The 21,446-nt window shown below is 40.0% G+C and overlaps 1 protein-coding gene and 1 long non-coding RNA gene across 8 annotated transcripts in view; one reads left to right on the plus strand and one right to left on the minus strand.

Moving 5' to 3' along the window:
• LOC148053064 (uncharacterized) overlaps positions 1-10,385 on the minus strand; it is a 169,128-nt gene extending 158,743 nt beyond the window's left edge. For both annotated transcript variants that reach the window (XR_015708564.1, XR_015708563.1), the window contains exon 1: positions 10,285-10,385. This is a non-coding gene — a long non-coding RNA (uncharacterized LOC148053064). The remainder of the gene's footprint in view (positions 1-10,284) is intronic.
• Positions 10,386-13,811: 3,426 nt separating this feature from the next.
• The window catches only part of VRK2 (VRK serine/threonine kinase 2), a 47,276-nt gene continuing 39,641 nt past the window's right edge, over positions 13,812-21,446 (plus strand). For 2 of the 6 annotated variants that reach the window (XM_087775551.1, XM_087775554.1), the window contains exons 1-2: positions 13,978-14,153; positions 14,436-14,576. In XM_087775551.1, coding sequence (XP_087631677.1) covers positions 14,441-14,576 — 136 coding nt within the window. In that variant the 5' untranslated portion in view covers positions 13,978-14,153; positions 14,436-14,440. Of the gene's footprint in view, positions 14,154-14,435; positions 14,577-21,446 lie in introns of all 6 variants that reach the window. The other 4 variants (XM_087775553.1, XM_087775552.1, XM_087775549.1 and 1 more) reach the window with 4 other exon arrangements.

Genomic DNA, 21,446 nt, shown 5'->3' on the forward strand with positions numbered 1-21,446 from the left:
CTCTATATGAACAAGGGGATAGATTATTAGAGCTTAATGACCCCTTGATTAATTTATTGTTGACAGTTAGAGGAGACAGCAGAACAAAGAGAGCCATAAGCAAAGGGAAGGATGTCTCTGGACATTGTCTAGGGTTTGGTATGTATGCAAAGTTAGTACATGCCTTCAATAGTTATGCTAAACAGCTGTTTCATTATTTATGTAAAAAGTAGTAGCATAGGAAGACTAGGATTCTCAGAAGGAAATCTTTTCTTTTCCTAAAGACATGCCTCTGGATTCCTGCAAGTGATATTTATATCCTTAAGAGATTTCATCAAATGCCTTCCCATGACAATCTACTTTCCATAAAGCCTCGATCTGATGAACCACTCAACTACAGTAGGTCACTGTAGTGATGTAATGACAATGTCAGTGACAGACACTTACACAAGGCATAAAGTAGTTTTATCTTATACAAGCAGAAAAATTGTAGTCATCTCAGCTGAATTTCTAGTTATTTCAGTTACAGTGCTTTATTTTGGAGTTGCTTTTATCCTCTTGGTACAATTTTCCAAGTGGGGCTTGACACAGTTTGCAAACAGTACCCTCAGCACAACAAAGTCTGTGCACCATTGGTGGTGCTGCTGGTAAGTTCCCCTGCATAACTACAGAATTCAAAGATGGTCTAAACAGCAACTGCTTCCCAAACTTGCTTGCCCCAAATTTCAGTAGCAATCCCCTTCCTACCCAAGCCACTCCACCCACAGGCCGCTCCAGAACATTGGCTGCAAGGTGGACAACACAAAGCCTTGGACATCTCTATCTCATGCCCCTACCAAAGGGAGATTCTTGTAATCTATATACTAGTGATGATGCCATCGAGTCTCTTGTGATTTATGCATAATGCTGTAAAAACTACAATGAACTCTCCTTTGCTCCCTTTCTGCCAACTTTTTATCCATTCTCATCTAATCTTCTAATCGTTGGGAATGTTTCTGCCACTTGGACTCTAACTGAGCAGAATCCTCTCCGAGTACTCAATTGCTCAAGTCCCCTTGGACTTCTGTAGCCTCACACATGCAACTCTGCTGTTTCAGCACTGCAGAAGGTCTGGGAGACCTCAAAGGATTGTCCAGAGCTTCCAGAATTGTGGCCAGAGAGCACAAGAGCACAAAAACACAAGTCACTGCCTGACTCCTTACTGCAAAATGGAACTGACCCTGCAAACATGTGACGGTGTCTACGGAAACATTCAGCTCAGCTTTCTACTACTCAGCAATTCCGTAACAAGGTGATTTCAGAGTTAACTACTTTGCCTTGCTATGTGAGCAAAATTTATAAGCACAAAAAAAAAAAAAAGGACTGTCAGATAAAGAGACCCTCACACTTGCTGCCTCTGGCATAAAATGCTGTAATCCATTCATTAGCTACCTCCAGGTCATTGTTTCTCCAAAAAATTTATAACTTAGTATCGTGAGCCCATCTTCCCCAATGACGCTGAAATGCAAACACCATAGAAGTAGGTTAAACGGTATTTTAGAGGCTATAGGTATCTCAATAGAAACAGCTATGGACCACTACTGAAACGTAAATTATATTCATGTTATTTAAATCATAAAATACTTCAAACTGATGCATACAAGATGTATAATAATATATGCACTGCTAGGTTACCACATATAGACTTGAATGAGCACTTGTGCATATTTTTCTTAAAGGTAGGCAGTAAAAGCCTGTTGGTTTTGGTCAAATGAAATGCTCAATGTGTTCCACTGTGATAGATTTGTTTGGGAGCAGGAAAATTTACCCCATGTGTTCTTACTGGTCACATAGCACACAGATGAGCCTAAGACATGAATCCAAACATTGTCTATAAGGTGCTGTACAAAGCAACAGAAAGATGGCTTCTACTACCACAAAACATTTTTACCTTGTGATCATAAGCTACATTTCAGAAATCAGCCACTTCTACCTCTCTTTCTACCATGTTTGCTACGGGAAAGATCCACTCCTAACAAAGGCCTGCAGATGCCACAGTAATATACGCCTGTTATTACTGCAGATGAAAGCAATCAGAAAAAATGTAAATTGTAATAAAACTGCAAGACATTCAACAACAAACTATTACAGCTTTCAAACGACAGGGAAGCTCTGGCCCTGAGCAATTTGATTTAACTTCAGAGATTGATATAACTTCAGAATTGGTCCTGCTTTGGGTACTGGCGTTGATGACCAAGAGGTCCTTTTTGGCCTAAATTCTATGATTTTTGTGAAATTATATTTACCAAATTGAAATATAATTAGTCTTGAACTTTTATACAATACTAATTTACATCTTCAAACTGTAACTTGTATGTATGGTACAATTAATTCCATAAGCAATCTAAAAGCCTTTATGAGATGTGATGCATCACAAGAACTTAAGTATCATATAAGGAATCAAAGAAATTAATACAGTCCATTACACCAATATGCATGAAGAGAAACCAGATACTTTGTACGAAAGCTTTCTATAACAAAGTCCTTTTATCATCACATGCGACTTGCAGACTCTCCTGTCTAAAGAAGGTGGTTTAATAGTAATGCTTGAGACCTGGACCTGTTCTTGCTTCACCTCTTCTAAACTATGGATGGATCTCCACCAGTGTTTCAAGTCCAGGCCAGGGTTATACGGTCAAAGCAAAGCTCCTGATTGTCTCCCCTTGCCATGCCTTGGTTTGTATTCCAGAACAGTTGCGGCATACGAAAACTAACTCCTTTTGGAGCAAATGAAGCTATGAATTTTGAAGTGAAGGTGAATGTATCTAGAAAGGTATTTCTTGGTGATTTCTAGGATACTGATGCTATTAAGCCGAGTTGCCTTTTTCAACTCTACGCATCCAGGGTTACTAAAAACTAACCCTGCAACACACCTAAAGGGTAAGCAAATATGACCCATATATTACTGACAATGGTAGGAGAAGCTGAATGTAATGGCCTACCCAGCTAACACCACAGCATTGGCAAAGCAACTGATAGAAAGCCGGCAGCACCCCGAGTTCCTGCTCCCCTCCCTTCTTAGGCATTGAGATGGAATTGAAATGTCAGTAAATGACAACTATTGCAAGCTACTGCTCAGTGGGCCAAAAGTCCTTTTAATGCCCCAAGCATGGAAGGAACAGTTTATGGCTTTCATACAACCTTTGATGCCCTATTTGCAACTTTGAGCGATGATTGCTGTAATTTGTCCTAATGCCCATCCCACGGCTTGCTCACGAATTCAGTTTCACTGCTGCGTCTATATAATACTTTAAATATTGGCAATATAGTCTCCATTCAGCAGTTAAAGCAAGTATGGAGTGTACTGTAGTAAAACAAACAGCTGTACCCTACACAGAATAGTTCAAACCTCCAAATGAAATACTGAAATGAATCTCTACAGTGCATCTAGCTTTACTGCACGGAGAGATGAGTCCATGAAGACTATATACACAGAAGCATTATTTTTTGATGGAAGTATAGTACTTAGCTTTTAGAAAAGCAGTGCTGACTGGTTTTCCTGTGCTCCACTTGTAAGTACCATGTACCCAGCTGTCCCTTTTACACAGCTTTATGTATCATTCTATATATTATTTATACTTGGAAAAGGCAGAGCCACACAGGAGTCAGAACTCATTTACATATCAGTTATGTAGTAAGCTACCGATACCATTGTGTCAAAGGTATTTTTGTACATTCAGCAGTCTTATGATCCACGTATGAGGACAATAAATTAAAAAATAAAAGAAGTTTCAATTAAGAGACAGTTGTGATATTTCCCCCAAAATACATTTAGTTCTATATTGATTTAATGGCCTGTTACTTGTAAAGTGACTGCTTTTAAAACAGTTGCACACAGTTGCCTTTAATATTACAAAAGCACTGTCACATGCAGGAGTATGGAATTAGTGTACTTACATTAACGAAAATTAAGGCAGAATGCCCATCATCTTAACTTTATGTTCCTTTAATAGACACTCATTCTTCATCTTTTTCCTTTCAAATGTAGGAAAGCTTGAAAGACTTAAACCAGGTTACTTTAATAAGAGAAAATAAGAGGACTGCCACACAGAAAATGACTAAATTATGCTCAGTTTAGGGGTTCCACTTTTCTCTTTTGCCTCAGGCTTTTGGGACATTAAGGCCATGTTATAAATCCTGGTCAGTGCTTTTTTTCTAAAGAGCAGAAATGAGAGTTTATTAGCATCACAGTGGTTGCCTCAATAATGACAAAACAGTTGCTCATTACTGCTCATTAGATTCATATTAGATTCATTTGCAATAGCAATACATCTTCTATTCATACTCGATTGCAAAACAACAGATATGATTTGACACCTGCTGTAGTACAGAATTCATTAGAAAGTAATAATACAAATAGGAATTCAATGGATGGACTTAGTCTTCTGTCTCTGATGGGTCTCAAATTTGTCATTTAATGTAGAATTTATATAGGATAAATACCACAGCAGGCAATCACCGTCTTCAAATCGTATGTGCTCCAATAAAATATCACACACAGAAGCAAATATGCAAAGAGCAGACAGACACACAAACAAGCAAATTAACAGTACCATATGCGGTATATTATGTACACAGTAATATACATGAACTGTTTCTGTTGATATCCCTAATACAAAATTGTAGTTACTAATTTTTAAAATCACAGAAAAATGCAGAAAGTCACATTGTAATCAAAATATTAAGCCAACAAGTAAACAGGTCTGATTTTCCCTTGAAAACTTCTGGGACAAACTGAGCCCAGGATGTTACTGAAATACTACTTAAATGCCATTGTCTTAATTTACTCGAATAGCGCATAACCATTACTGTATCACTATACTTTCAAAGCGCCAAACTAATAATGGTGCTTAAATGGGCTGAAATCTCTCCTTTTTCTAGAAAATCCCATGGGGAAAAACAAAATTATCTCAAACCTCAGCAGTTTTTGCCTTTTTTCCTGTGCAAGGGATGAAAGTATACCCAAGTAACAGGTTTTCACATCATGAAGAAGTAGAGAAATAGGATAGGTTGATTCCAAAATCAAGCCCTGCATATCCCAAAGTAATTCACATTACATTACCCTCAGCCTCACTATTACCTTTCATGGTATTTCTGATGTTATTTCTCAAGGTACATTTCTGTCCTCTGCCCAGCTCCTAATTCATCTATCAAGTTAATTAATTCCCTGCTACTTACTGGTTATGCAAAGGAGATTCTGTGCGCTCCTACCCCTCAACACACCTAACATCTGAAAAACTATGTAATTTTGCTTACTATACCTCTGGAAAGAAATTTCTTCACAACCTCTTTTCAAACCTGTTTCTTACAAGAATGTTTTTCCAGCAGAAGAGGTCCTCTTCCAACTCAATTCACAGTCATGATCTAGCTCTGCTTTCCACAGCAGAACTGAATATGATCATTGCCCTCTGCCTACATCACTTTAGAGATAACATCCATGATTTAACACTTAAGAAATACATAGGACAGTAAAGATGAATTCTCAATGAAAGACTACCAAATATGTATTCTGGGTTCCATAATAAAACTACTTGATCCGATACAACCCAGAATCAGGCCTGACTTTTCTTCAGACTTAAGTCATATTACCAGCCCATGGTCATTCCGTGATTCTCCTCTTTTTCCTCCAAACCAGCAGTCTCAAAAAGCATAGCCCCAAATTTCGTATTATGAAATTCTGTTCTGTTTCTCTTACACCAGTACTCCAGTGCCTCACAACTTTATATTCATCAGCTAATTGTATCAGGATGTTTCTATTTTGTTGTTGCTGCTCATGAAATTAGTAATACTGAATTGAACAGGTCCTGAGGTAGATCCTTCGGAAACTAGTAATCTCTGTCATCCACTATTTACCCTTTCAGTTTATTACTCCTTGCTCATTTCTCCATTGTTTTACGCTTTTTGCACTTATTCACACATTCTCCAGCTTAATTAATAATTTCCCATGTAGTTCTGTATTAAATGCCTTGCTGAAGTCCAAATGAATTGGTTGTATTGCACTTTTTGTCCAACAAATCAGTCATCTTGGCAAAAATACTAACCAAGTTAGTTTGGCATGATGCAAAGCAATACTGCATTTTATTCCATTTTCCATTTATCATCATGCACTGTTATTATTCTTTCTTTCAAAATTAATTCTAAAGCTGTGAACTGTTGAAGTCAGGCTACCAGTTTTTCAGTTGTTCAAATCACTTTCCTTTCTTAATTGTAAGTATTTTCTGTATGGTAATATGTCATACTAGACACATTTATTTTCCTTGCTGTCTGTAAACTATGGAATGGAAGTTGTCATCTTCCCTTTTGACTTACATCACCTGACACAAAACACTCAAAACGTGTATTAAACAGAAAGACTGCTCACAAAACAGCATTTATAAAAGGCACACAAGTATTCCTCCTCTATCTAAGTGGGCACCGTTTTCTCTACAAACTATACAGTATTATTTAAAGGTCATTTCAATGCATGATCTCTTATCCCTGCTCTTTGTAGTACAGACTTTATAGAACAGCCATATACAATTACTCTATGAGGAATATTTAAAAACAACAGATCTAGAACAGCAGATCTAAGCCTGGATTTTCAAGAGTCACTATAAAGACAAAAAAAGAAGGAAAAAAGTCACACGAGTAAACCCTCACTTGAATACGCTAACTGCTTTTAAAAATCAGCTGTTAAGGAAATTACTAGCAGGATTACTGGAGAAATCAGAGCCCCAGATACTGAATCCAAAAACCAAGTTATCCCAGTCTCCTTTCATAACTATGGTTCTGCTCATGGAATTGATGCATGGCAATGGGTAGTGGAGCACTGTCAGGTAAGGACAGTGCCTTGCTTTCCTGGGCATGCTGGAAAAACGACACATTGCTATCTTATTAGATGTATTATACAACCCATTTGCCACTTCACCACTGTTTTTAATTTTAAAAAACCAAAGCACAACAACTAACTGAAAGCAGTCTGAACATTCACTAAAATCAACGGCTTCCTGATTTCTCCTGGGAAAGAAGGCATCGGCACCCTGCCTCTTTCCTTCTGGATGGGATCTGAGAAATAACAATGAAAATATATTAATATTGCATGGTCAGGGCTACTTTCTATTAATATGCCATTAATTTAACGAACTTTGCACTACATTTAAAGATCATGAAGATCAATATTTATTCTGAGGTCAGGAAAAAAATCAATTTTGCAGTAAAGTGAGTCATATTTAATCTATCCCATCATCATAATTAAGTTTATATATAAAAAGTAGCATTGATATGTGAATAATGAATGCTATGACAGATGAGTTTCCCTTCTCAAACAACTTTATGTGAATAATCTCAGAAGTAGAAAGACTTAAATGAGTATATGCACCTTCTCCCTGAGCGCATTGCCAAATTCCTCTTTGTTTTTCTAACCCTTTTCACATACACTGCTGTACAGAAAAATAAGAAGTCACTGCTTCCTGTAGACCAAGAACACTGGTGTGCTACTGCTAATGCTCCTGCAATTCCTTCATTTGCATTCCTAGATATCCTTTGAGAAGGCCCAATGTCTAAGTAATAACCACTACGGAAGCTTAGCAACCTTCCTCCTGCTTTTTGGACCAGCACGTCTTTACTTTTATGCCTAGAATAAAACGCGTGAGAATATCAGTAGAGGCAAACATACTTATTTGCTTTGCAAGGCTGCGACAACTTTAACTTCATGAAAATTTTATGTGTTCCATATGTGTTTGGTTTTGGAGGGGAGAAGCTCAAATAAAAAAACACTTGAAACAATGACAGAAAGAAGAATGTACATTCAAGCTGCTTATATGGGAAACCGGTTCCAATGCATTACATGTCAAGGTAGGGCTAATGTTCACCATCAGATAATAGCCATGGCAATAATACATACACACTAGCTCTCACCTGAGAATCTCAGTGCCTTAAAGCAAGCCATCCAGTCTGCTTCAGACAGATAAAATGAAATAGATATGAAACCACTCCTATAAGGTCAGTCAGTAGCAGAGCCAGGATTAGGATTCCTGGAATTACTCCCGTAAGGAAAATCATTCCTGATCCCCTTCTCTGCTCTAACCACTAGACATTCTGCTCTCCCTGCAAATACAATTCATTCCCACAACAACAATAAACTTACATCATCTCTTTCCACATTTCTAAAAGTAAATAAACATGGCTAAGAAAACACTTTTTCTTCAATGATCATAAATAATTGCTTTCTAAAGGTATGAGCAGTAAGACCTCTGACATAGAAGAAGAGATAAGGAACACACCCAGGGTCTGACTGTCTTTTCAGTTATAGTGATAGGATCTGGGAGTAACAGCTCATCCCAACAGCCATTAAAATGATGCGAGAGCAGGAACAGACCTGGGGAGAGGAATCCTGACCCTGACTGAACAGACAGATCCTGTAGCTCATTCAAAAACCAGACATCACTTCTTCCCTGTTTCAGGGCTTCTGGTGCTTTTGTTGCCAGAAGGTTTGACCTCCTTGTATAAATTCCCTATTCTGGTTAGTTCAGGATGTAGACCTGATTACACATTTCTTTTGTATCGGTAGCAAGGCCAGTGTTAAAGGGAGACTGGGGAGGCAAGTTACAGAGGCTAAAGCAGCCCCTATGGAAGGAATTTATTTTCTGATAAAAGGACAGTGTGGGAGTCATTCATTCATTCAGGCTACACGGCATTAAAGCAAATGTCACTTATTGCCATTGTCATCTCCTGTACCTCAATAGAGCTTTTTAAAGAATTTTTTTGCAGTATTATATTTAAAATGAAAGTTCCAAGACTGCCAATTTCTTGTCTTTTTTTTAATGAGAGGACTAATTTCTTGCCTGCCTTTTAAAAGTCTCAGCTGGTTTCTTCTGCTCTGTTTAACACATAAAAGCCTTTAATACTTTGAACTTATTGTGAGATGCAAAACACAAGAACTGTCTACGTGGAAAACCTTAATCAGTCAAGAAGTTGGTAAATTATGTCTTCATGTCATCCATACTGGGTGTCCATTACTCCTGGACATAGCACATTAACTGACTCATTAGCTATTTCAAACCATATGGACTTAGGTTTGGGTGGGTTGCTCTGATAATATCCTGAGGTGAGCTTCCTAATTATTGTAATTATGTGATCTCTATCATGGGGCCAGTCACACAAAATAGAGTCAAGAGTCTTTAAAATGGGTGTCAATGCACCTAGACAATGACTGAGTTGAGCAACATGCCCCCTGGATGTTGGAGATCCCTTGATACTGCAAAAAGTAATTACTTTAAAAGTTCTAAGAAACTGGCAGCAAGCACAGCGACAACCAAATAAGCACGGCAAGCACATAGGACTCTGCAGAGATGCACGAACACAAATAGATTTCTCAGCAGAAACTGGGAAGCAGTCTGAAACTTGATGCCTTGTTGTCAATGGTCTTAATACAGAGACATTACATCTCTAGTGTAAATTTAGCCATGATATTTTAAGTAACAAGGAGATCTGGAGTGGAGGGGCAGAATTAAATGTGGAAGTGCTAAAATGTCAGTGTTAAATACCACAAAAGCATCGCAATGCAACAGTGAGAGAAACTACAACTTGCTCACCCTACTATAGCAAATTTAAGGGGGTTTGTGTACGTGATACTGTAAGATTTCATATAATTGACTGAAATCTTTTATACTTAAGCTTAGGTTTGAGCAAAGAGAAGAAAAAAAGGACTTAAATAAATGGGAAATGGACCAAATGTTTAACATACAGTGCTTTAAAACAAAGACAGAAACAAATACGCCCTCAGGATAGAGATAAAAATAGTTTGCTGCATTATTAAATACTTAAAGAAAGCACTCACTCCCTGAGAATCTCACCACACTTTTAAAACGCAACCCATAATAACACAGTATAGCTTTTTGTCACCATCTAGAACTTATTCTGGAAAGAATATGAGGAGTAGGGTGCTGGTTCTGAGCCACAGCTCAGGACAAAACTTCCAAAGTTTGTACCTTACAGACTGACTTCCAGCTTTCAAAGTGCCTCTTAGACACCTACAAATCCAAAAGGTCCGATATTAAATAGCACCAGACACCTGAATACATAGCTAGATAGCAGAACCATACATTCAGAAGTTACTTGGGTATGTAACTTAAATCCACTATGTAAAATTATTTACCCGCATATCTTCACCTCAAAACTAGATCATGTATTTACCTTGTGGAAGACCCAGCCCAGAGTATTGGCAATAATCACAGAATAAACATAGAACTGCTATTTTCTTTTTCAGTAATATGAAAGCAACCATACCTGTATCAACTCTGCAGAGAAGCTCAGACTTCCTCAAAGGTTTTGTATCAGTAAGTATACGCCAGCAAAACAAATTAATAAAACCCTAAAGATATGAGGAGCACTAAAACAAACATACAAAGAGAGTCTCTTCCACCACTTCTAATATATAGATCTGAGTAACGAGAAAATGCCCACCTGAGCTGCAGCAGGAATAGATTCTTCATGAGAAGGGCCTGTGGCCCTCAGCTGTTTGCAGCAATGTGCCATTAGGAAGTAAAATAAAATTAATTTGGTAGCATTTTCTGTTGTATGCTGGCAGGAGTTGTATATTTTCACTCTCATTATCATACACACCTTTCTCCTATAAGGATTCCTCAATTTGGCAATAATGCTGGCTATACCACCTTGAATGGAAATTGCTTCCATCATAATTAGGCTTCCCCCCCCCTCAAAAAAAAAAAAAAACAACCAACAAACAAAAACCCCACCCTCGTATCTATAATTATTTTGGCCATTCATCCCCATTACATCACATCCCCAAACTGCTAATTTGAAGCAACTGTGAAAAGGCAATGGAGGCTTTAACCTGCCTAAATGAAGCTCATGTTTCTTGGGAGGGTTGCTAATTGGCTGATGATAAGGAGGATAAAAAAGAAGCCCTGTTGCTAGTTCAGCCCAACAGGAAAAGAGGTTTTCTTAGTCCTGCTCACAAAATGTAGGGTTATGCTATATATAAGGGCAAAAGGTTTTAGTATCAAGTTCTAATCTGATTAGAGCTTTTCTCAGGTAAAGTTTTTGATCTTTGTTGATTTTTAAAAAGATATATGTGTTAATTTTTTTTTTTTGCCTTGTCCAGAGCAGAATTGTGTGAAAAACTTGCTAGTGATGTTTGCATACTTTTTTTTGTGAGCCTACTAGTTATGGTTGTTTGTTAACAACCATCTTCATTTATGTGACAGACAAATTTATTCTTCAGAAGCAGCCTGGTACATGCAGGAAACTTTTCTTTTTAGTAAGTCTTTTTCTTTTGTTTTTATTATTGTCTGAGTAATATTATTAGTTTCTGTTGCATTCTAGTATATTTGTTTCTGAGGGTTTTTTAACTCTTAAATGATAAAAGCTTCAAAATCTTTAACCTTATGTCTTTTCTCTCTCTTTTAAAAAAAAAAACAACCAAACACCACCCACCAAACAAGCCCACAACTATTTTCTGTGACTTCTAAGGTCCATGTATTAAACCTTTTTATTCTACATGGTAATGTTAAACTGTACAAGTTCTGAAAGAGCTGCATGACGTTAAAGATGGCTAAGACTTCAGGTACTCTTGAATTTGGATAGAGTTGAAGCTATAAACATGCTATTTCTTTTCTTTTAGTAGTACAAAGAAACTTTCAATTAAAAACTGAAGACCTTAAACCTCAGCTACCTACGTAGGTATCTATGTTGTATGAGTCGAAGGGATGTTATGTAGCCTGACTTCAGTTTTCAAAAGCAGTAACAGATTTCATATGCTACTGTATTCATTAACAATGAAATAGACCCTTGTGTATCTATTTCTACTTTTAATTTTGCTATTAGCTTATAATGACTCTTTTTAAAATAGCCTTTTCTGATGACTTCATTATTCATCAGAACGGCATGAACTTGTTCTCTTTTTGTGATCTTATCCTTGCTCATGAATAAAAAACACTAAATAAGCTCAAAACAACTTATATTTCTGAACTGTAAAGTTTTGCATTGAACCCCAACCTTTCATTAATCAATATATTCCACTAACTTCCTGATGTTAGTGTATTCTTAATGGTCTCATGGGAACAAAAGGGAAATAAACTCCAGCTCTTGTGTAGTTAAAATAAAAATAGGCGTATCTAATCAGTTTTGTTTCTTTTCAATCATGTATCTTTCTATTAATTCATAACTAATCTTTTTTCTCTACATAATTTCTGCAAATTTTGAGTGTTTTAATTTGCTATGGGGTTTTCTCCTGTTTCTACTGAGGAAAAAAGCTTTAAACTATATAAAAATGTAGGTGTCTGCCAGCAAGCTAATGCTATCATTGGTATTTGCTAATTGTCTACAAGACAGATGCAAATCTCATCTGATTTGTTTCACTTTCTTATCCTGATGTTTTACTTTTGTGGGCTGGGAACATAGCTCAGAAGCAGTAAGCCCTCTAATACATGCTTTCGTTTCAGTTTAATCATGTGAATGCATCTTTGCAAAAGCTGAGCAAAAAAGCTTTCTCCTTAAACAGAGGTTGGTTTTCTGCTTCCCAGGCAATTATTTGAAGACCATTTTCTTCTGAAAAGATCCTTCACCCATGGCAGAATGGTGGTTCTTATCTCAAGTGACAGATATCCTGAGAGCTTTGCCCAAATGGTCGCAGTGAATAAAGGTGCTACCTCTCTCCACTGAGTGGTAATGGTTTCTCTGCTGCAGTATCTGTGGTTTGGTTTTATTTGTTTGTTTTTTTTTTTTTAAAAAACAAACCAACCAACTCCCACACCACTCTCCTACAGCCTGTTTTGACAGCTGTTGCAAAGGGGAGAAACCCTATGAAATGTTTTATGACAATCTTTAATTTGTTTGGTTTATGGCTGAGCTTTCTACTAGCAATGCTTTAGCTGGTCCTTTCAGTAATGGTAAAACCACAAAGCCTGCAAGACTGATGAAGCAGAAAGGGTGGTTTTGTTAAGGCCTACTCTACTGATGGCAATATATACTTTGCAGTCACAATCTGTGTTACCACTTTTAAGTTCACTTGCAAATTATGTTTGCTGAAGATGATGTGGATTTTGATTAGTCTCAAACTTTTTTTGGTAAAAGGACTTGTAGTCATTGCTTGGAAGATGTGGTGGTCCCCAGTGAGCTCTGTGTAGATATAGTGTGCTGGCTGGGTGGGTGGACCCTATTAATAAAGCAAAGCTCATGCAGGATGGTGGCTTGTGATCAGAGGTATGCCCTGTGAGCTTGGGGAGTTAAAAAAAAAAAAAATCAAACTGTGTCCTTTATTAGCAACTCACAAGCTGATGGTGGTGATGGGGCTGATCCATGCCCTGGTCAGCTGCATCTGTCCTCTTTAATGGCTCACTGGCCTGTGAGGTGGCCATTGCCCCTTCTCACTGCGCTGTGGGGCTGCTGATGGCTTGCAGTGCAAGTCTCTACGTTGTCTCAACCGGAGCAAACACGGGAGGCATCGCATGTTGGCTTTGGCTAAGCATCTATGTTTCTGTGTGTAGAAATGATCCTGTAGTACAACAGAGGTGGTGGCGGACCTTTGATGTAAAGATCTTGAGGTAAAAGTTTAGTGGCCTGGCTGAGGGGTGGCACCCTGATGGCTCTGTGACTTCACGACAGTTCCTGAAGTCCTTGCTGCACACGGAAATCCCCCTTTTTACCTCAGGCAGGGAGCAGTCTGATGAACGACTGCTATGTGCACCAAGGCACTTTAAGAGGGGAAAAAAAAATTCCTCACTCGTGAAGTGCAGCTTAAAAAGAGGGGCAGCCGAAGCGCCGGGGCTCAGGCGGGGCCGGGTGCGCCATCGACCTTCTCCGTTTCCCGCCGAGGCGAAATGCCGGCGCCTGAGCGCGGAGCGCTGCGCGAGCGGGCTGCGGGGAAGCGGGAAACCGCGCGCGCCGACGGCCACCGCCTCGCTGAGGGGAGCAGGGCGGCTGCGGGAGGCCCGCCCCGCCGGCGGCCGGAGCCCGCGTCCCGGCTGGGGCTGGCCCGGCCCTTCCCCGCCCCGGGGTTTCCCGCGGGAAGACGGCAGCCCGCCTCCTCCTCCGACTGCGGGCGGGCCCTCGCTGCCTGGGCCCGGCCTGCGGGAAGTTGCCGGCTCGGAAGTTTGCGGCTGGAGGCGGTGGGAGGCCGCGGGGGTCCTGCGGAGGTGGGTGTGAGGGGAGAGGGCGGCGGGGCCGAGCGCGGGCCGCTTGCTCCCCCCGTCCCGGAGGCCGCTGCGAGTGAGCCGCCCCGGCCTGCCGCTCGACTGATAGGCCCTGAGGCGGGGGAGAGCCTCCCGGCGCCCGGCCGCCGCCCTGAGAGAGCTCGCCCGGGGTGGGGGCCGCGGAGAGCTGGCCCCCCGCTCGGTGCCTGTTGGGCAAAGGACATCGAGGGATATTCTTTATTCTGACGAAAGTCGACTCTTTCTTTCGTTTTTTCCCCCGTCAAGGTGCGATGCCGCCTAAGGGTCGCGGCAGAAGCAAGCTGCCAGTTCCTCTCCCAAAAGACATGATCCTGAAAGACACCGAAGGAAAAGCCTGGAGGCTGGGCGGTCAGATCGGCCAGGGAGGATTTGGCTTGATCTATTTAGGTAAAATCCTGGTGGTGATTGGAAGGATGACTTGCAAATTTCTTTGTAACTTTCTGACATGAATGTGACAGAATGGGTTTTAAAAGTTACTGTTGTTTGCGTGCTGGTGGTCGTCTGTGTTGAAGGGTGGTTTTCTGACGTTTGCAGCGCCCTGTTGGGCATCCTTGCTGTTCAAAGTGTTGCTGATGGTGCAGCGTGTTCTCCGTGGGCTGCCCAGCCCAGTTTGCTGGCTCCTAGTGCACTTTTTTATGGAGCTTGCGTGGGGTAGGCAAGGTGCTGCTGCTGTCAGACTGCCGAAGAGCGCTGCCAGGCAATGCTCTTCAAAGTAGCTCTTCAAAGTAACGGCTATGCTTTCGTGCCAGTCTTGTGCTCTGGAGCGCTCTGGGTTTCTGGTTATTGGAAATGTTATCTTCTGGCCAAGACTAAATCGGTTTTCATCCGAGAAACATAACAGTAACAATAGTTACCTGGGTGTTGCCTCTGAGTTAAAGTCTTTCACCAGAGGTGGAAATGCTGTTCTTTATTTGCTATAGCCTAGACATGTTTCTGTATTTTCTTCAGAAGAAGCTGCTGCATTTCACTCAGTCTGTGTCTTATAAGGAATGAATGGTTCTGAAAGGCAGTTTGTAAGGCATTCTGAGTCACTGGAGGGGATATAATGTATGTTACTATTGCTGGTCTCTATGAAAGAGCAAATCCTGTTTTCAAGGCAATATTATGTGTGTGGGTTTTTTTGGTGTGTGTCCCCCCCCCGACAAATATATACAAGCAAACTAGTCCACAGTGACTGTTAGGGACTAAATTGAGCTTGTATTAAGACAGCAGTAAAGAATTATCTAGAAACAGTTTAGTACATCGTCCCTGGAGCCAAACATGATCTTTTTAAGTTAGAGTGTATGTTAACTCTCTATTTGGAATATTAATGTTTAAAACTTGATAAGCAAGTCACTCCTATGCATAACACCTCCTTTTTTTTTAAGCTTTTCCTTTTTGTGTGTTTCTGCCATGGAAAATACAGTTTTGATTGTTTCCCACTTTTGGATTTTTTCAGTTGATCTCTTAATGATTTTTTCCTTCATAATGAGTCATTTGTCGGAAAATAATCTGATCATACACTGTTATGCAGCATGACCTTTCCACTTAGTGTGATTTCCAGATTTTTATAATGAGACAAGCTTTCATTCAATTCTGTTGTCTTTAGTAACTCCTTTCAAATCTGCAGAGCTGTGCTAGATTCAGTGTGGTTTCATGGAGGTGAAGGAATTGTGCATCAGTGTCAAATTGTAGCACCAGGCACCTACTGTACAGAGAAAAAGTATGCTTTTTCTGTAGAAGGGTTAGCATGTTTGCTCTTGTTGTATTTGCAGACATAAATGTAGAACTTGTGTGCCACTGGTCTCTTGGTGACAGATTTACTGTGATCTTTGTTACATGTGTCTGGCTATCTCATGGTACTTGTCTGCTTTGAGCTGTTCAGGAACATTTTATATTGCACTGAAGTGTTCTTCCTCTCCCTCTTTCTTTTTCTCTTCATGTCCATTATGGTTAATCACAAAGAACTGAATGGCAACTGAAGACTCATATTTTATTTCATGGTGTGATAGTCCCATATGCGGTCAGATGTTGCTTCTCTAAAGTGGTTGCCCAGTTGTACTGTTCTTGCAGCTATTAATGTGTGGCTGTAAACTACAGGAGGGTGGACAATTTTACTTGTGCACCTGGACTTAAGTTGCATCTAGACTTCAGGTTTGAGTGGAGAAACTTTCTAGAGGGGAAAAAGGTGTAAACTGGCTTCTCGAAAGAAGAGGAAAGCGCACTTTGTTCCACTGAGTGCCTGTGTAAATGAAGCAAAAAGATTTGAGTAACAACCTGAATGCCACTGCTTCTGCTTTTTCACAAAGTAAGCAGTCACTGAAAAACCTGGAGGAAACTAAGGCTGTGAATATGTTTGCAAGTAGTTCGGTGTAACAGAAGTGAATGAGTAAATGGCAACAGTTGGTGTCTATGGCCCTACGTCTACCCTATATTTAAGTTGAGAGTTTGTTTTACTTTGGACTAGATTTGGTGTGGTCTGCTGCACTGAATTGCCTCACCAAGTGCATGGTTTGAGGCTGTCTGAAGGAACTATTTTGAATCCTTATGTTGCTGTTAGTAGTTGGAGTGCATTTGATAGATTCCTGTAGTGGAGTTTCTGGTTTGGTTTCGTCTGGAATTTATATAGTTCACATGTACCTAACTGCTCTGCAAACTGAACAAGTGGGGATGGTAGGGGTTTCAACTAACTGCAGTTACAGAGGAGTCAAAGGCTAGTGCACTTAAAATATTTACATTATTTTTCCTTTAGATATATCTGATAGCTTTTTATGACCTTCTTTGGAACATCAGTTGGTTACATTTGAGAGATGCTGTGCATAGAACATATATGAGATGTTACCATAAGAAAAGTAGACCTTAGTGAGAGCTAAGAAGTGAAGTCAAGGTGTCTCTGGATATTGCGGTTCAAGGGTAAAGGAAAGGAAGATGGAAACTTGCAGAAGGCTCCCATGGAGAGGAAGGACTGGGGCAACTGGGGATGCAATGCAGAAAGCAAGGTTGTAGTGGGTGCAGTTCTCCACATCTAAGACAAAAAATGTGTTCCTGAATCACTTGGAATATAGCTCGCTCATTTTCTGTTGCAGTCAAATCACACCAGACCTTGTGGGTGGTAAAGCATGTGGGATTCAGTCAGTTTCATGCAGATTTGATTAGTTTTCTGCCTGATCACACAGACCACTGAGGTGATTTCATGTGTTGTGGTGTTTGTTGCAGTTTGGCTCCTGCTGAACTGAGGTGGAAAGCAGTCAGTGGATTAGTTGAGAGTGAGAATGCAGTCTGGGGCTCTTGGTATTGCTATTCTGTGTGGTTTTTTTTTTTTTTTTTTTTGTTAGTGACAGCATAGCTGAAGAAATACAGCTGCCGCTTTTATAATGGTATTTGTGGTCATTTAATCTCTCCTTTCAGAAGGGGTAGTGAATGTTACATGTAACACTGAACTGAAGGCTCAGTTCCCCTTAAAGCTCATCCTACAATTAAAAGAGAAAATGGGCAAGATTTATCCCCAAGTGTTGACACTGACTGAAGCTTTCTTGTTTAGTCCACCTCTTTATCTCTGATATGTGTTTGTATTATGTAAAATATACCATTCAGTAGCTTTTTTGGGCTTGATCCTACAAGAGGGTTTAGATGTCTTTGAGAGTCAAGGGGAATGAAGTAGATGAAGAACCTTTAAGAGTAAGATATGGGTGCTTGGTGCTGAGAGGCACCTTCTTTCTCTGTGCTGTTCAGACTAGTTTTTAGTGCATATACATCAAGATGTGAGAGGACCGCTAAACTTTCAGTGAGAAGTTAACCCAGAAAGAGCTGTCGAGAGGTGGGCAAGACAGGAGAGTGGAGACTGCCTGCCAGATATGAACAGCACAGCCCTTTTATAAAAGCAAAGGTTAACTTTGCTGGCTATATATTTTAATAAGTATTTTTACAGTAGCGGTGTAAAGATTTTGATGTGCGTTGTTATAGCTTAATTTCCCATTAAGAGTACTGCATACTCCATTAATCTATAACAATGTTCTTGAGAAGTTTTATGGTATCTCTGCAAAATATATTTACAAGGGATGCATTCTGTGGAAGGTTCTATTTACTAAATCAAAGCTGCTGAAAGCCATTTACTGACCCTAAGCCCTAGGATGCAAATAGTCTCTTCAGTTGCAGGGCTTCTAAACTTCTAATTACGTACCTGAAAGTTATCACTATCTACAAGTTCTGTCCTGCCTCACAAATGTTTTCCCTGGTTTTCTGATTATTCTTTTTCTTTCCTGTCTGTGCCATCTTGTCTGTTTCTTTTGTTGACTTGTTCCTTCCCTTGGATTCCCTTTGCATTTTTATCTTGAGCAGAGCAAATCCAGTAGCAGAAGGCTTACAAATACTGATTCCTCCCAATGCTTCTGAAGAGGAGAGCTGCTTCTGTTGCCAGAAGCAATAGAAGCCATCTAGAGATGTTCTTTCAAGCATTGCTTTTGTTGTAGCAAGAGCAATATGAATCATAAGCTGGAATTAACTATGCTGTTGTATGTTAGTTTTATTTTATTTTTGTTACTGCTGCTGACTTGCTGTCAGGCACCTCAGACAGAAGTGTTGTCTCTTTCATAAGGGGGAGCAGAATGGAGAGCAACTGGGGAAGAACGTGACATTGGTGGTCTCGTGGCTAGTTTGTAGCCCTGTGAAGAACAGTGGCAGTACATTGGAAGATCAAGCAAGAGTTGAGGAGGGGTGCTACTGAGAGCCTTACATTCTCTCATTTATCTTCCTGATCACAGTCAGTAATTAACACCAGTCTTTATATAAATCATTCTCTAGTCCTGCTGCAAGCACTCTATTAATGCACAATTTGGACTGAGAATTTAAATGCAGAAAGGTCACACGATGTTTTGTTAAGATTCTACTGTCACAGTGAAATCTGCTGTACACAGCACTATCTACTTGCAGGCTGCTTTCTTGTGGAAACTGATGGTTTTGGAAAATATTTATTTTTTATATATATATATATATTTATATACACGTTTGTTAGATGATGCCTTTTACAATAGAACTTATTACATTGTAAATGTGTTTTAATTGTATTATACCCGTATATTGAAATGGAACTTTGTAAGCGATAGGTGAAAACTAAGAGTTTTGAAACCAGTTTTTGTAGCTGGTTTTGCAGCAGGTGTTTATGTGTTGCTGTTTGACTGCTATTTTTGTGTGTGTTGTTACAATATGGGAAGCTCAGGAAAGTACATATTGATAAAGCTATAACTGGTGATAATGCTGCGCTGCTTGGAGATTTGTCACCAGTATAGCCAGCATGCTAGCCTTTTCTTTTTTTCTTTTTTTCCCCCCATTTTCCAGGAAGAGGCAAAGAATGTCTGCTTGAGCATTAACCAGTGATTAAATGGGTGAATATTGTCTTTTAATACCAGCAGCACAGAGAGCTCTGCTGCTGGTGGAGGTAGGGAAGAGGTGTGGTTGTGGCCTTTTCTGCTTTTGAGCTTGGACTGTCGTACATGCTGCCGTTGATATTCTGAGGCTTGGTGTGCTGGGAATCAGGCTGAGGCGCGAAAGTTTGTTTGTTTCTATGTCAGAAAGAGTAATTTCCATGGATAATTTGTATAGCTGTGAGCAGGGGCATACATGTGTCGGGGAAGAGAAGCGTTGATGGAAGCTCATTCAGTCATTGTCATACTGTTCATACCTTGGTTTGTGTTAGGCAGCTACCTTTAGCAATTGGTTCTAGAGAAGTTAAGTACTTCAACAGTTGCTTAAATTAACTTCACTGAAAATATTTACTATAGTGCAGCAAACAAAAATGCAGTAAAAATGATACTGAAAGATATATGTTCAGCATGATTTTTATAAACTCAATGGAAAGAAGAATATTAATAGCAAAACCCTGTAACTAATAGCACTAGCAAGTAACTGTCTGGTTAGGGATAGATTTTTCTTAACCTTCAGGTGTTAAAATGCATTTCAGCAAAGGTCTCATTGTACCTATAGGTGTGAACCTTAGTGTGAAAATAAATTGATTGGCAGACAAACACCACTTTAAGAAAGAGTCTTTTTATCTAGTCACTAATATTAAACTGTATAAATATAGATATGGCAAGTAGATTACCTAATTTTTCACCCTGTGTCTGTGGGGAAACTAAACTGTAAGTTTAGTCTGATTTTCCTACTCGGTGATTACTTGGGGCTGACCCCATGGTACAGGATCAGCCTGCTCCATCTGTTGAAGAGGAAATACTCCCTGCCTCGACGAGTTCTTGCTGGTGATTGCTTCCTCTTGCATCTTCCCTCTTTTTTTGGTCCTCTGTAGGCTAGAAGTCTTAACTTTGAAAGCACAACTCATTTTTACACAGTAGTCTATAGCCTGTTACAAAGTCTGCAGAGATCATTACTGTTACACTTTAGTGTTCTGCCACGTAATGTATTGGTTTTTGATTGTGTGGGTTGTCGTCCGTGTCCGTGTCCCCCCCCCCAACCCCGCTCCCATGTATGGATCTGTGATTTGGGAGCTGTTGTCTTGCTCTTCAGTAGTCCACCTTGCAAGAGTTCCGGTCAGGGACTGAGACCCTGGCGTGCCAAGTAAAACCAGAAAGTCAAGAGAGCAGGTTTAATTTTTTTTTTTTTCCCCCCCCCCCCCTTCAGTGGGAGATGTATTTCTGAGCAGTGTTATATGTTAACAGGAAGAGCTTTGGATGAAAGATAGGGCACCTGTTGCCTTATGGAGGGCACTCCCTTCAGCTGTCTTTGGCACCTGTACCCCACTGAAACTGGCATGGTATCTTCTGAGTGGGCACCATGTCAGACTAGCAGATGGGCTGGAGCAGGATCTTGCCAAAAAACAGTTTGTGCATCAAGTTTTAAATATTAGAGGCCTGGACTCCCATCTGAGAGTGCTGTAAGAGCAGACCATGCATAGCTTTTCTGCCTGGGGTTAAAGGATGTGTCATACCTATTCCAGCTTAGAGTAATTAACTTTGAAAGTCAAACAGTGGCTTCCATTGCTGTGGAATACAAAACTTTGGCTCTAGTGAATCAAGGTTAAGGTTTCATAGAAAGATGAGTAAGAAATATGGTGACTTTTCCTACCAGAACTAAATGTTCTTAACTTGGAGGCATTTGCAGTTATCCGCAAAACAGTTTAGTGGTTGAGCACCATTTTCTACTGAAAATAGTTTAGTTGGGTCTTGTGGAAGATGGTTTCACAAGCACAGTACAGAGGGCTATGTATATGTAATTTGTATAATAAAACTCTGCATTCATAAATCTACCTAGAAGAAGAGTCTAGGGAAA

This window comes from Nipponia nippon, unplaced genomic scaffold (genome assembly GCF_047370975.1).
Source record: "Nipponia nippon isolate SJK-2023a ecotype South Korea unplaced genomic scaffold, ASM4737097v1 scaffold_4, whole genome shotgun sequence".
Taxonomy (NCBI): domain Eukaryota; kingdom Metazoa; phylum Chordata; class Aves; order Pelecaniformes; family Threskiornithidae; genus Nipponia; species Nipponia nippon.